Source organism: Cynara cardunculus (genome assembly GCF_001531365.2).
Source record: "Cynara cardunculus var. scolymus isolate 2C chromosome LG 5, CcrdV1, whole genome shotgun sequence".
NCBI classification, from domain to species: domain Eukaryota; kingdom Viridiplantae; phylum Streptophyta; class Magnoliopsida; order Asterales; family Asteraceae; genus Cynara; species Cynara cardunculus.
The window spans coordinates 31,146,495-31,163,472 of NC_037532.1; the positions used below are offsets into that span (position 1 = coordinate 31,146,495).

The 16,978-nt window shown below is 33.8% G+C and overlaps 2 protein-coding genes across 2 annotated transcripts; one reads left to right on the plus strand and one right to left on the minus strand.

Annotated features, from left to right (window-relative positions):
* The first annotated feature begins 1,272 nt into the window (after positions 1-1,272).
* On the plus strand, positions 1,273-7,655 carry LOC112512536. The gene is made up of 11 exons (XM_025118547.1): positions 1,273-1,489; positions 2,883-3,075; positions 3,190-3,275; positions 3,751-3,835; positions 4,651-4,729; positions 5,004-5,134; positions 5,287-5,373; positions 5,470-5,573; positions 6,331-6,461; positions 6,624-6,766; positions 7,332-7,655. The coding sequence occupies exons 1-10, from the start codon at positions 1,434-1,436 to the stop codon at positions 6,734-6,736; spliced, it is 1,065 nt and encodes a 354-aa protein (XP_024974315.1). The 5' UTR covers positions 1,273-1,433; the 3' UTR covers positions 6,737-6,766; positions 7,332-7,655.
* A 35-nt stretch (positions 7,656-7,690) lies between these two features.
* LOC112512537 (protein ABA DEFICIENT 4, chloroplastic) lies at positions 7,691-11,125 on the minus strand. The gene is made up of 6 exons (XM_025118549.1): positions 11,019-11,125; positions 9,560-9,758; positions 9,010-9,110; positions 8,394-8,522; positions 8,034-8,122; positions 7,691-7,940 (listed from the first exon to the last, which is right to left on the minus strand). Exons 1-6 carry the CDS (start codon positions 11,061-11,063, stop codon positions 7,790-7,792), a joined length of 714 nt encoding a protein of 237 aa, XP_024974317.1. The 5' UTR covers positions 11,064-11,125; the 3' UTR covers positions 7,691-7,789.
* Positions 11,126-16,978: the final 5,853 nt, after the last annotated feature.

Consider the following 16,978-nt stretch of genomic DNA (forward strand, 5'->3'; position numbering starts at 1 on the left):
GCTTACCGATAAGAGTCAACACTATGATTTTTTTGATGCGTAAGATTTTAGTATATTAAAACATATCGAATGCAACAAGTTAGTGGGTAAGCGCTTATCTGGGTAAGAGTCATCATCCTCACTTACCGGGTAAGACTCTCCATCATTCTCATCGCTCTTACCCGGTAAGATTCTTGACCCTTGTCATGTTCATCCGATGAGAAATTTTATCCGGTAAGTACTTACCAAGTAAGTGTTTAGTAAACGGCCCCTTAGTGTCAATTCTTTTTATCTTGTATTACTAAAGATAAAATACAACGATAAGCTCATTACTGAGATCAATATATTATTGGTTTAAAGATGTGCTTCAAACATTCTTACTTTTACATGATATTTTTTGTGATTTACAAACGTTGTATTCAAAACCAAACCATAAGAACATCATCTGTTCAATATGATTTTAATCAATTTGTAATTGATCTCATTGGTTGAGCATCAAAGGAGAACCGTCCAATGGTGTTGAAATTTGTTTGTTCGGCTAACGTAACAACATACGGAAAGAGTCGACAAGGGTTTTGGCACTTGGGATGTGCACTTTGAATTGTCTAAAAAATTGTGAAATTTCCATAACAAGGTATCGAGTTCAGACCCAACTCCATTTTTATGTCTTAATAGGCTAATACACCATAATTTACCTCTTCCATGATGGTTGTGGAACCTGTAAAATAGAACACAAACCCTTTTTCCATAACTTTGATATCGATAACGTAAATAACATTTTAAGCAAATTTGTGTGTTGTCATCAACACAACCTGAACCATAACGAACGCCCTATGAACATACAAAGCATTAGAATAAGAACAACATTTTTTATAATCAATTATTGTGAAAAACCAAAAAGTAAATTTTTTCGTGTAATAATAGTTTTTATTATTATTTGAGTGAACTACGTCGAGTCTTTTGAGCACCTCCAACTGTTATTTTATGTTCAACTTTAGTGTCTACTTTATTGTTTGAGATTGCTTATTTGAAATAACTTATACATTTTTACAAAAATACTTATCAACTTATTATAAGTCAGAAGAATTTAACTTATTTAAAAATTTCTTATTATCGATTTGACACTGATATAAATTATTTATCCAAACAGTAAAAAATACTTATTACCATTTTAAATTGTTTATCCAAACCGTCAAAAGTACTGGTTACCATTTTCGTAGGCAATCCCAAACACCCCTGATTAACCGAGCGGGTCAAGAATTATGGTATTTGTCAAAAACGACAGGAGAGAAGCGTTGCCTTCTTAGATTCAATTTCGTTCTCAAAATTTGTGCAACTGCTACTAATTTTCTTGTATAAAACTAACTAGGATCGTAGATTCACTGCTTTATCAGCTCTCCAATCCTTCTCGCCATTAAAATCTTACCAATTTCAACCAATTTATACTCTTAAAGATGATGTCCCCAAATTATATTCCCGAAGACCGAGCTTCTTCTCATACCAATCTCAGGTAATTTTGGTGTTGATTCCTTTCCTTTTCACTTATTTTAGTCATTCAATTTGCCCAGGAACCTTAACCCTAATAGGTTTCTAGAAATGGTAATGGAAAAATTGGAGTATTGTTGATTCGAGGTTTTACAAGTGAAATACTTCCAATCTTTCTCTTGATCTATGTGTTGGATTGGTCAAATTTTGCATACACTCATTGTTATTTAGCGAACCTGAAACTAATGTTTTGAAGAGTATTGTGTTCATGGCAGAAGCTCGTCCACTGATGGGAAGGATCTTGTCTTGTCTGATATCTAAAGTTTGCCAGCCTTGCATCCTCTTAGTAATTAAATGAATGCACCACATTAGAAACTGAACTCCCAAATTGTATATATGTATATGTGTATATATATATATATATATATATATATTGTATATAAGGAGGATCAAAAGAGAAGTTGATCAATTTGTTAGAATGTGAGAAGTTCCAAGACACATGATATGAACTTTTAATCATATATGATTAAAAACATCCAAAAGGGACATGGGCGACTTGGTCAATGCGACCAAAGGTCATGGGGGAAGGTTGCCCGCTATGTGCCCGTCAACACAACATGTGTTTAATCACATATGATTAAATGTGTGTATCACATGTAATCATATATGATCTTGGAACTTCTTGCCTCCTCGTTTGAAACTGACTCTATATATATATTGGGTCCGGTTATATTGCTTCATTTCAAAAGATACTATTTTGCTTAAGACTTCAACACTGGTTGGTATTCATCATCTCTAGATGTAGATCACCATATCCCACTATGTATAGATAGAGTACCGTGTTTATAACAATTTTTAATTGTTTATTTCTTAACAAATAATGTCTAGTGATAAATCGGTAATTTGTTTCAGTATTTCAAATTAATTATAACCAAAGGTAGTATTTAGTGTAAGGGTCTGTTTGGGACTCACAACTTATTCTGTCAGCAATACATGACTATTTGGTAGTGGCTAAATGATATAGAAAGTGACTTATTTAGTAAGCTTCTAGGGGGGGAGCTTTATGTAGAAAGCCAAGCTTTTCCAAACATGCCCCTCCCAATTAAAAAACACGCTCCTTCCATCTATGAAAAAGCCCTCCCAAATAAAAACCTTGTCAATCTATACGGACAAATTAATCCACACAGACAACTTTATCCATATAGGACTTAATGGAAAACTAACCAAAGATCCCCTAACTCTGTTTGCAATAGGGGTAATTTACGCTTTCAAACTTTAAGAAAAGGAGATGCTGTAAATTCAGTGTTGCATTGTATTTTCGTATGAAAATTGCATCACTAGTAAAAGACATATATAGAGCTCATGCTAAATGGCAGCCTCCTATTTTATTGGTTAATGATAATCTTGTTCTAATGCAGGCATGCACCATTGCAAATAATCCATGTAATTGGAAGCTTCTTGAGGATATGGTCTGTGTACTCCATGTACAACTATTTGTCTCATACAGGAGCTTCTGTTGTGCTTTTTATCTTTAGCTGTCTTGTTCCATCATCTGTTGTTTTTCTGGTTCTGCAAAGGCCTTGGAAAGGCAGACCACTTGCTAATACACAGGTCGAATGAAGACACTCTTCTTTGTAATTAATATACTCTTAATCTCTAAGGGCACATTTCTGGTGTGTTTCCTTTTACATATTTCTTGCATAAAAGTAAAATCTTTGTCTTCAGGTTGTGCCTTCGGTTATAAATGGCGCTCTAACAGCGTTATATTTCATCTTATGGGGGATAGGCCTCAAATCATGTGGTCCTGTGAGGTACGCATCTGCTGATTGATAAAGATAATGTTGATGACCATATATTCCGTTTTACATCATTCTTCGAAGAACAGGGGTGAATTTCTGATTCTCATTGTTGACGTGTGTTATATATATTTGGTAAAACGAGTTCATTTTTCCAGAAAATATGGCTTGTTGAGCATGGACAAGAAAAGGGGACATGATTAATGGTTTCTAACATTAATGATTTGATTGATATCTACTTCCTAGACAAACACATATAGTTTGAAAGTATAGTTTATAGTCACTCTGACTCACTTGGGATGTTTTCCACATGAAATTAAAATATCCTACATTTATTATATTTTTGGTTTTTATGTTGTGGGATTAGTTTCACCAATACAACGGTTAATGTTAATTAACAAGGAAAAGGACTCCAAAATATCAAGATTTGGCGGTAATCTTTCTGCTTCCTTGTGGAGTAGCCATATATGAGTCCTTAATGTAATTTCAGGGCTGTTTTGGCGGAGTATTCAGGTGCTGTTCTTGGAGTTGTTTCTGCAGTATTGTATGGCAGGAGGGGTAACATATGGAAAAAGGTAAATGTTCCATGTACTTGCTTAATTTCATATGTTGGTGTTTTACCTTTAAGTGGTACTCTTGGTATCCAAAAATATGACATATTATTCAAACAATACATCTGTAATGGTGGTTTCAGTGACAAGATTAGCATGCCCATGTGACAAATTAATCCCGTCTCTTGGCCTTAAAACGAAAAGAATTGATTTGCATACAACACATTACTCAATACTCATGTTTGGACGATCAGTCTTTTTAGTCATGATTTGTCTTTGAAGCATATAATGTCTCTTTTAGGATTCCATTTTGTTTAAAATGATGTAATTGTTCTTTCTATGATTTGTGCTTACGAAATATGTCAGTGATATGCTATGGTTGTGCTAACATGTTTGGTGCATGTAAAATTTTAAGGTAGCACTTGATAGTGGAACAATAATAAGCATGTGTTTTGATCTGCATACTTGGGCCATCTTTGTCAACTGTAAGCTAGGTTATTTTTTGAGCTTATTGGAAAACCCCCATTTGGTTAGCTATAAGCTAGCTTTTTGAAAAACTACTTCAAGTAACATGTCAATAAGCTCCATCGGCTTTTTTTCACTTCTTTTTTCTTCCAATTATGTCCCTTACGTTTTTCCAATTAATTTGCCATGTCCTTTTAGGTCATTTTACATTGTCATCTAGTTTATTTGCTAGTTTTTACCTTTCAGCCAGCAGCTAGCTTGCATATCAACTAGTTTGCGAAACATAGCCTTGATATGGTCAAAATTATATATAAACTTCTCATATTGATCATCTTTTTGCTAATCAGTTCATTTACTTCTTCGTTGCTGATTAGGTGGGTGGACTTGTTGCAATGTTAGCATCTTTCTACTTCTTATCTCAAGGATGGGCCACCGCTACATATTCTCCATTCTATATCCTCTAACGAATTTGATTTTGATTTGATTTATAACCAGTAAGATAAGCTTTTTAAATGAGCAATTTTTGGGTTACAATTATTTCACACCACCCTGTCTGTCTCCATACATAACCACTCAGAACTTATTTGACTTCCTTTAGCTAACAAAACCATTCTCTAAAAGAAAGAAAATGAAATACACAACCGAAATTGGAACACACAATTTATCCAAGAATCAAAACAGAAAAGCGTTTATTCTAATGCTTGATGTAGACTTAACTAGAAGATACCACTTAATGATAGACCTGATAGCGAGGATCGGACAGAGGAAACGTTGAACATGAAGAGCATGGTAGCTCCAATCTTTGCTGGCATCTTATCAGCATTGAGAAGGGTAATTGCTAGGCGTGTCTCACTCAAGGTATTCATTTAATTTCAGAAACAAATTCGTGCATTTCTTGGTACCCTGTCATTTTAAATGAATTTTAGGTAGTTAAACCTGCTTAATTATATCCTCATTCCCTTAAAGTAGAAAGTTGATGAAATTTAAAATTTTCTATATTTTATCTTCAGAATCAACTGAAAAGAAGGCTTCATGCTATAACTATTGCTTCCGCGACTTGTTTTCTCTTTCCTGTCGCCATGTGGGATATGATTGTAGTAAGTGGAGCTATATCTCTTCATAGTTATACCAGGAAGATTACCATTTTGTACTGCTTACTAGAATTCATTCTACTATCTTGTTTGATCATGCAGGGTTCAACCAATGTGGAATTGCCGTTTTCTGCATGGGCTTTCTCGAGCACCATCCTCTTTGGCGTAATCTTAATATTTTATGTGGACAGCATTGCGGAGGAAAGGTATCATACAGAAATATCGGCTTTATGTTCATTTTTATTTTCCGTAATCTGATTCCAGTTTTATATGTGTGTGTAAAACGTTTTTGCAATTTGAGATTCAAAATATTGGAGTTAAGTTGCTAAATCAGCAGGATTTTAAGGTCCCTTTGGTTTGCGGGATCTAATGGGGTTTGGTTTGGGGGATCTAATGGAATCATTGGATTTAGGAATCCCATGGGTAGTTGGTATTTCATGGGATTTCATAGGATATGTCTGTAACATTGTTTTAAAGTATGTTGAAAATATTCGTTTGTAATAATCAATTAATAAAAAATAATTTAATTATTTATAATTTGTTTATATAAATTATCTATAAAGAATGAAATTCAATTCCATTCCAAATCCTACAAACCAAAAACACCAAAGATTCCAGCTCCTTTTCATTCCAAATCCTTCAAAAACATTCCGTCAAATCAAACGCCTCCTTGGTTCTTATAAATTTTCTATATATACGAACCTTTTTTGTTGCTTTTCACATTTACCATTGTAGTGTTTAACATATTAAGTAATTGTTTAACATCTTTTTTAAGTTTTTTTTATGCTGCATATCGTGTTTTCCCTTCTAAGAACAGCTTAAAATCTGTTTGTTTCGTGTGTATTCATATGTGATGATTTAGTTATTCTTTATTGTGTTTTCTTTAACATTTCATTTCAATTTCAATTGCCATATGGGTAGTGTTGGGCACACAAATAATTGATACCAATCTAATGATTATAGGCTGCATATGGTTTTCTCTTCTCCAAGACATTTAATGGTGGCAGGAGGATGCTTAATAGTGATGGAAATCTTCTACAAAATGGACTTTTCTTTGCCAGGATTCGTGATTTGCTGCATTCTGTTGGGCTTTGGTACCTATGAGGCTTTAATTTTCATTTCTTCAAATACCTTATTCTATTTCATTTTTATTTTATAGAACCCACGAAAACCACACAACCCAAGGGATTAAAACTTTTGTCGCCCCTATGCATATTGTCGTTTTTGTGTTTTATCTGTTTACCGTGATGTTGTAGGGATATACGAAGCAACGGCTTTGGAACGTGGGAAAAGAGATTACAAGCAAGATGCTGACATCTCAAATGGGATTCTTGAAGATCCAATTCAGATGTCTCCTCTTCCAACTTGAAGTTTCTAAGGCTGAAATGTTTGTTAAATGGTATGTTAACATTCCCTTGATCATTGATTCCAAGATTGAAAATATTTGTTAAAGGTCATGCTTATTGATCTGTCAATGCCTCTACTCCATCAAATCACATCCCAAACTAGTTGATCCGTTGGGATCAACTGAAAATACGTGGAACCCATTAGATGACAGTTGCTCTAAAAAAGAGTCCTTGAAAGGAGAAGGAAGGTTCCAACATATATTAAGGAGAAATGGTCCAAGTTTAGCCAATATGGGACTCCAACGCACTGCTTCCAATGTAGGCTAGACTGGCACAAATTGTTCAAGAGTGTCGAGAGAGGGCTAGCCAGACAGAGATTGTTCAAGAGGATTAAGTCCCTAGAGTGATAAACCTTGACTCTGATACCATACCAAAATATTTGGAACCCCATTAGATTACTCTCCAAAAGGACCCTTAATAAAAGAATAGATGCTCTAACATACAATGAGAAAAATGGTCCAAGTCTATTTAAACATTGGGTCTCAACACTGACCATCACCATTTTTTTTGGGGGGGGGATGCTGTTCATATTGCTGATTTTTTCATATTCTGGTGCAGCACCCGTATCGTTTATCCATATCAGAAGAACTACTTTGGATGCAATACTTGCCGAAAAGGTCAACAATCGATTTCTTCAATCTGCAGTACTTGACCATTGATGCACAGAGCCCGAGCCAAAATCTGAAGCCGGTAGAGTGACAGAGGCGCAGATTACTGACTCTTAGCTTGTATAACATGTACTTTCAAACAGGTTCCATCCTTGCTTTCAACTCTGACTCATATTTTGATGTCTGAGCTAAAACATCATTGATTCCAGTAAAAACTTTATGTACAACACCATTCTACATCTATTCTATGAAACTCACACCAATTGACTTCAAATTCAGAGCAATTATGTTCTAATGATCTCTAAATCATGCCAAAACCATAATCAATAGAACTAAAAACTTTAAGTTCATACACATGAACACTTGGCTAAATTTAAAGCCCATATGGGGTCAAAAACACTAAAAACATCAATGCATCTCAGTTTTTGATCCTCTAGATGTGGTGATCAGTGCCTTGGTGATGGCATGAATGAGTATTCCAATTGGACAGAACAACAGGCAAAGAGAAACCGAATGCCGAGTCTCGATGTCATTATCCAATCCGTCCTGATACACCTGTCTGTTTTGAGTCATCCAAACCATGATGAGGGGTTAGGTTATTTAACCTGGTTTAACTACATTCACATAGAGAGGGAAAACCGTAGCGACCTACCTTGCAGCATAGAGGTCGACGACTAACAAGTGGATCCAAGCCGAGGCTAATGTTGTCTCTTTAGAAAACATCTTAGCTATACCCGGAAGCTGCAAATAGACCATGGGTAGGGTTAAAATCGATCTATATCCGAATTGAGATTCAATTTGTAACCAACCAGCTCATAGAAACAGCCTTTCTAACCCTTGGAGTAGAGGCAAGGTCTCTGTTATCAGCAAGCTATTGGCTGAGAGCCAGCTGTTAGCTGATAAACTGGTTATGTACATCCTACCCCAGACCCTACCATCGTGTGGGATTTACAGGCTTCATTTGATCTGGTTTGATTTGTAATGAACAATCTGTATATGTGTAAAACCGTACCTCGGGCAGCCAATATTTGCTTGAGAACATCAATCGGAATGTATCAGGCGTCCATGAGATGTAAAGAAGGTACGTGTACAAAACCCCGAGCACGACATATGGTATGCTACTTCTCATGCACTTTCTAGTCTGCAGTCGAGGTCAAGTAGGTCAACCTGGTTCGGTTTTGTTCCCATTTACAAACAAAATTTAAACTGATTGGTTTTGTTCCATTATATTTGCAGGTGTTGAATCTATAATCAAACTAATTCACATCTAGCTTGCAAGATTGTTCCAACTTCTCAACCAAACCCGATTGGCTCGGTTTGGTTGAGAAGTTGGAACCAAGAACAGGTGATTGGTTCAAACCAAACCGCTTATAACTGTGCAAGTAGTATAACATCATCAAATCAAATCAAATAAACCTAGTATATCCCACCTAGAGGTGGGGCCGAGATATGATATACACATATCTGAACTCTAACCCAAATAGTAGAGGAGTTGTTTCTATGAAGATCATTATATCCCACCTAGAGGGGAAGTCGGTATTATGTAGACAAACCTGACCTCTACCCTAAAGAATAGAACAGTTGTTTATGGGAAGACTCTCGGCTAGTACAACATCATTAACTCTTACCAAATCGGCTTTTGGAGCTGCAACCATGAGGGTGTAGAACGGAAGAACAGCAGCAGTTCCTAACGTAAAAGCATCACCTGCTAACTGTGAACTCGCGAGCCCTACACATGAAATCGACTTAGAGCCTGTTTGTTAGCAGCTTAATAGGACTTACAACTTATTCGGTCAGCTATACATGACTGTTTAGTAGTGGCTTAATGATATAGAAAATGTCTTATTCAAAAAGCTTGTAAGTTCTAAGGGGGAGTTTTATGCCAAAAAACCAAGTTTTTTTTTCCAAATCTGCCCCTCTCAATTAAAAAACACGTTCTTTCCATCCATGAAAAAAATCCTCTCAAACAAAACCCTTCCGAACCTATATAGATAGATTAATCCACACAAATGGCTTTATCTAACAAGACTTAATGGAAAACCAACCAAACAACCCTTTAGTCACGTTAGATAGAACGAAGATCTAGTTGACCTTCGGGCTCTTAATAATCTACAAAACGCTGCTACTAACAAATCTTGCAATATTTGATCCATATCTCAAAGAGTTCGAAAGGATTACATGATGCATGCAGTCGCAAGGTTCTTTGACGCATGTCGGATCTTCCGAGGTTCGGTATGACGATCGCTCGTGATCCTCCCATAAAACTCCATTCCGTTCTTAAACTGTATCCAATTTGTACGCCATAAATTTCATTGTTTACGGCTTTAAGAGCAAATGTGGATGTCGGGTGTTTAGCAACACTCGTTAGGAGGTTAATCTACACAAACAAACAACCTTAGATTAAGCATGACAGACTTTTATACTCATCCTCAAACATCCACGAGATCAAATGCAGAGAGTCCATCCATTGAATGGGAAATTTTGCAACGAAAATACATTTACGAACAAATAACAACCTCCAATTTACGAAACCGGCATGAAAAACATGTAACGGAAAAGACCCTTTACAAAGACTTCCTTTCCAAGGCCTAAACTAAAACCAAACGAGCCCAGTATATGAGACAGAGAGTCTGACATGGGCAGACTTGTCCTCTACTAAAAGTTGTTTTCAAAAAAAAAAAAACCGTGTGCGAAAGTGAAAATTATATATATATATATATATATATATATATATACACTTGGGATCATGTGAGACCAATGGTTTTTCGTGAGACCCGTAAAACCAATTTTCAACCCTTGGATTAGATTTACAATCTGACAATATGAACATTCATAAATGCCACGAGACTTCTCAATAATCACAAAATTGCCGCCGTGCAATTTTACACCATTAGATCATTAGCTTATAAAGTTGATCAACGAACATAAATTGGTTTTACGAGTCTCATGAAAAACCCTTGGTCCAACATGAACCAACCCTCTATATATAGATATAGATATATGCAACAACAATATTAAACAAAGGCCTTTTTGGCAAAACTGAAAGATTTCTCATGTCCCCTTTTGATGATTCTATTGAGAAAACATAAAGCATCAATGAACCCTAAATTGCCAATCAAAATGGAAACATAAACCGATTCAATTGTTGAAAATTAATATATGAGAATCATCACATCTGCATCTAAAATAATGAATTGAATCTGTCACCAAATTAACAGTTCAAAATGGGGAAAATCAACCAAAACTAATACGAACAAAGCAAAATGAATCACACCCAGATTCTATAATGGCAAACAAATCATTGATATGTAGTGAAACCCACTCAATATGACACGAAATTCAACCAAATTCAGTACGAACTAAAACAAATTAACTCATACCCAGATCGTAGAACAGGAAATAAACCATGATTATGTGAAGTTCTAAGTCATTAAACCATATGAAAACACACTCGCGAAGCTTTTTTACAGAAATTGGATGGAATCAGCAGTGAAATGGGCATAAACTGAACCAAATTCAGTAAACGAACTCAAACCCAGATATCAAAATAGGAAACAAACCATGATTATGTGAAGTTGAAGTGCTTAAAACATTGCAAACACAGAGAGAGAAAGTGGAAAAGGGGAAGAAGCAGTACCTTGAGTGCCATTTGATGGTGGGAAAGGCAAAAGGAGAAAGCCATAAGAAAATAATAAGAGAGATTGATGGAGGAAATGTGTGTGTTTGTTCATCAGGATGGATGTAGTTATAAACATGTAAATATATATATATATATATATATATATATATATATATATATATATTAATAATGGAATTGGAAGTGGTAGTAGTGTGTAAGAAAGAGAAGGCAGTACAGCCATATATGTGTATATATAACAGAGTGGAGTACTTCTCTTTCTTTCTTCAGAAAATGGAATTATACCCAGACAAAAAAAGGATGGTGATATATAGAAGTCCTTTTGGTTTCGGTGGATCGAGTTGATTGCATTTGAACAATCCAATTTAATGTTTGTGTTTTGAAAAACCTCAATTCAACCTAACCTAAACCAAAGTGCAACCCAACCTAAACCATACGGGTTGGTCGGATTGATACTTTGGTATATTAAAAATATTATCATAACCTTAAATATGTTGTTTTCTTTAGTATACTCATATTTCTTTTCATCATCAACCATTTAGTATGTTTCTTAAATATTAAGTATATCACATTCAATTAATTTTCTTAATTTGGGTGTGCATAGTTATCTGAACATATATACAAATGAGTTATATAAATATGGAGAATAGATTGAAAATATATGTATATGAATAGGGTACGTGATGGTGTAACTGTCTAACGTACATATTAATATAGACTCGACAATCATATTAAATCCAAGAAATAAAAGGATGTCAGATTCATCGGGTTGAGTTGAGTTGAGTTCAAATGAAAATAACCCAATACCTACAGTTTGGAGATTTTACAACTCGATTAGACATCGGGTTAAGTTATTTCGCATTAGGTTGAGTTAAGTTGATCGGATTGGTCGAGTTTTTGAGCATCTCTAATGGTATATGAACCTTTGGAGTGTCTTTGAAAGAAATAAATTCAATATATTTTATTTAAAATTTAAATTTATAAAATAGAATTATGTTTTAAGGGAGAGAGATGGAAAGTTATAAACACTTTTTTGACGTGTGTAAATAAATAAATTTTTATTATTTATATTATATTCATAAATCAAATAATTATTTCATGATTTAATTTTAATCCTGATTATTTAAGTCAGTAATTATTCTTGAAAACATATATCTAAATATCTCTATGCATTATCCGATTATGTATAATATTTAGCTGTTCTATCCTTGTCATTTTCCACAAAAATACCAATTTCGTTATTGCATGTATTTAGTTGTCCAAATTACACTTTTAGTCCTTGAAGTTTCTTTAAATCAAGGATTTTCTTGAAAATAGCTTCTCAAACTTTGCATATATCCTACATGGGGATGCTAATGACTCGAGTTTTTAACGAGTTACTCGAGCTCGTTTATTTGGGAACTCGAGTTGATCTCGAATACACGTTAAAACTTGTTTGACTTAACGAGTCGAGCTTTATAACACCAATGTTCGATTCGGCTTGCTTGAAAGCTTGATTAATTTTTCGAGACGATCCGGGCCATTCTGGTTTACATCTTTTTGAGCCAAACATGTTTACTAAATCATATAATCAAAGTATAAAAATTATTGAGGTCGAGTCAATAAGCAAGCTAACGATCTCGAGTTCAAGCCTGTAAAAAAGTATCAATCTCGAGCTTGAACATTGAAAAAATATTTGAGCTCGAGCGTGAGCCCTTTAAATTGATTTAGTTTAGTGTCGTAAGGTTTCTAAGATAGTTTATACTTTGATGTCATAATATCAACCTCTTTTAATATTTATGTTGGTCCTGAAATGGTAATGACTAACACAAAGGATGTTTGTAGGGATGCTGAATACAAACACAATAAATTTTCATTTTTAATTTTGTATGTTTATTGAAAACAAAGAATTACAGATTTGTTATGGAAGCTAGTAAGGTAAGATTTGATCCTAAATAATTTGACTGATAACAAATTTGATAATAATTGAAAAAGTAATAGAAGAATGTACTCTTTCAGATACGAAGTACCAAGATAGACCTTCAGATGGTTGACACCGATTTTGCCTAAAAAATTATTACTTAGAATTTTTTTCAAAATGGATGGGTTGCAACAAATGATAAGGATGGCCGCTTAAAACAATCAATGCATTAAACATTGTCCAACTTTCATGCGTGTCTTTATCTGATATGCTGATTAATGTATGTTTCTACTCTTCATTTCAGTCTTTGAAGATGATGTATACATTTGTTAACCGAACTCATTATTTTGTATGTAGAGGGAACAGTAAAAGAAGCATATGATATGGTACTAATAAAATAGCATTTTAGAACTTTGTTTGTTATGCCAAAGATGTTCTCAATACCAGGATAAAAGTTGGTAGAGTTGATGAGCCAAACTTGCTGGATAAGTTTGCACTCCAAATTCGGCTTGCCAAAACTAGTATTTGTCAGACTATTTTTGATTTTATTTTATATTGATCTTCTTTTGGTTAGATGACAATCCAATCTGATTTAGTGACGATCTTGGTCTCACTTCAACTACTATTTGATTTCATTGAATGTTTTTTTTTTCTTAGAGACTTTTACACAGAAAAAATCATATCTATTTTTCTGCAATATAAGTTACATATCAGATTCTAATAAGACTACTTATTAAGTGTTAGATTTAGATGATATAAAAGACTTAGGGGCCGTTTACCAAACGTTTATCCGGATAAGCGCTTATCAAGTAACATTATCTCACCGGATGAATATGGTAAGGACCAAGAATCTTATCCGGTAAGAACGAGACAAGGACCAAGTGAGGGCGACGACTCTTACCATGGTAAGCGCTTACCGTGTAAATTGTTGCATACAATGTCGTTTTGGTGGATTAAATCTTACGTGGTAAGTAATAATAATGTTAAATTTTACCGGTAAACACTTACCGGGTAAATGTTTGGTAAACAGCCCCTTAAAATATTTTGGCTTTTGAAATTTAATACAAGATGAAGTATTTGAAAATTCCATTCAGATCTTAAATTCGGATGATGGATAATCAAATAAGAGATTTGAGGCCAAACACTAACTCCTAGATATTAAGTATCAAATCTATTGTGGTGGTATGTATTGCTATGACTAGGATAGTGGGAGGGGTTTGGGATAATATTTTGAAAGTTGGAGGGGGTAATGTGAAATTTTGATTAGACCAAGGGTGAAGGGACATGCAAGCCACGTTTGACGGTCCTAATTTTCTGGGTGGCGCACATGCGGATTTGTCACTAGCCAATACCCCTTTTTGGTATCTAATATTTTCTTATGAAATATATTATTAAAAGTTAAAATCTTAAAAAAAAAAAGATTGTGTTTATGTGAGACTAAAGGTTTTTGTGAGATCTATAAGACCATTTTATGTTCATTGATCAACTTTATAAGCTAATGATCTAATGGTCTAAAGTTGTAAGGTGACAATTTTGTAATTATTGAAAAGTCTCGTGACAATTTTGTGATTATGAATGTTCAGATTGTAAATCTAATCAAAGAGTTGAAAATTTGTCTTACGGGTCTCACGAAAAACCCTTGGTCTCATATGTTCCCAAATCTTTTAAAAAATTATATAAACTTTTAAAGTTACTCTATTTTACTAATTCTAATATTAATTATATTATTAAAATATTTAATAATTAATACGAAATAATTATAATATTATTTATCTTCTCTCTATATAGAGTTTTAAAATTTTCTCTATATTTAAAGATTTTTATCTTATTTTCTTTGTTTTATAGCATACATTTTAACATAGCTGTTGGCAAAAAAAAAAATTACTAAATTTATAAAATCCGTGTTTCAGTAGTTTGATGGAGACCCCATGGAAACCGTGCCTTTTCAACCAAATCAATTACATTAAACTACTAATAATAGTTTGGTTTCCAAATATTTAAGGGAAATGTCTCGTTTTTTTTCTCTTGCAATGAACGAGTGAGCAGGTGCACGGGACCCCGCTCAACCCTTAATGGGTCCGCCCCTGGTTCATCCCATGAATGGTTCAGGCATGTTTGTTAGTTGTTTAATTAGCTATATATTACTGTTTGGTAGCAGCTTAATAATATATAAAGTGACGTATTCAATAAGCTTCTAAGAAAGAGCTTTATGCAGAAACTATCCCTCCCAATTTAAAAACACAGTCCATCCATCTATGAAAATCTCTCCCAAATAAAAACCCTCTCACTCTTTACATACAGATTAATTTATACAATGAGTTTTATTCATACATGACTTAATAGAAACCCAATCAAATAGTCTCTCATATATGAATATTTGTCCCATTTAAAACAAATGGATTGGGTCTTTCCTTGTACCCGACCCAAATTCAATTGGTTTTAAGCTCATGGGTCAAGTTCATCAAATAAATGGTCACGAGCCATTGGGCTAGATTTTGGTGGGTTCGTTATGTATGGCTTTTACATAAACCCAGCAACTATTTGGGCTTGGGCCCTAGCCCTCAAATTATATGGAAACTATTTATATTGGGCTTGGGCCCAACATCTATTTATGGGATATTTTGTAGAAACGAAAGGGAATTACAAAATATAATGGAAAACAATTATTCTAATTTGTTTATTTTTTTATATTATAAGATATTTATTTTATATTTTAAAAAAGATTATATATAATCGCTATCTAAGTTCTCACCATAAACATACAAGTTACGAATCTAATTTCGAACCACTTTTCCCAAAGACAGTTAGGGATGGCAAGAAAACCGAAACCGATGGTGAAACTGAAAACCGAAATGTTCGGGTCGGGGACGGGGCATGGGCATATTTGGGGATTTTATCGGGGGCGGGGGTGGGGATTTTAAGACTTTTATCCAATTTACCTCAACAATCCAAATAAAGCTCACAAAAAAATCTAGTTTATTTTGTCTAATCATGAAACCGTGATGTTAGTTGTTTGATGCTTGAATTTCTATTTACTTTTTATATAGTAATATAAGACGTTGTTTGTAATTGGTTTGATTATGTTTGGGACATTTAAACTTACATCTTTAACAAAAATTATAATTTACTTTTAGTTGTGAAAATTAACCTGTTGTAATTTTTTTTTGAGTCAGTCCATGTTTCGGGTTCGGGTATAAACAACGGTGAACGGGAACCAACGAAAAAAAAAAGATTTTTACTCTTAACGAGTTCCCCAACGGGGATCGGGGAAACTGCGGGGACCCTACCTGGAACTCCGATAAGATCTCCAACGGGGATCAAGGCGGTTATGAGGACGGTCTTAGTTATCGATTTCGGGAACGGAGATACCAATAACCGGCCGAACTCGGCCCGTTGTCATTCTTAAAGATAGTCAAGATCAATGAATCAGTTGTTAGTTGATCAAACTAACAACAACATCAAAAGTAAATCATATGTTTCATTAAATTTAAAACCCAACAAATATCCATTTTTTTACGTATTCATATCATATGCTTAATAATGAAAATCCTCCAACCGCCAACATCTAACGATTAGTTCATGTTGGAGGTGGTAGAAAACAAAATATTCAAGAAGAAGTCCATAATTTTAAATATCGCTCCTTAACTATAAGATTAACGCATTGTTTGACAAATATAAGGTAGCTTATAAGCTAACTTATTTCTTGAATGTACGTTTGGATGAACATAAACTAGCTTATTGAAACGTTAGTTGGAGTATGTTATGAATTTTTAGTCACTTTTTTCCAATTATAACCCTCATTAATATTTATTATTATTAGTTATAAACAAAAATTAATTATTTACTAAACAAAAAAATAATTATTATTACTAACATTAATAAATAGTAATTAATATTAGTTGAAAATTATTAATTAATTTTAATTATACATTATACATTAATATTAATTATTAATAAAAACTAATTTTTATTAACATTAATTAATAGTAATTAATATTAGTTGAAAATTATTAATTAATTTTAATTATACATCAATATTAATTATTAATTATTTAAAATT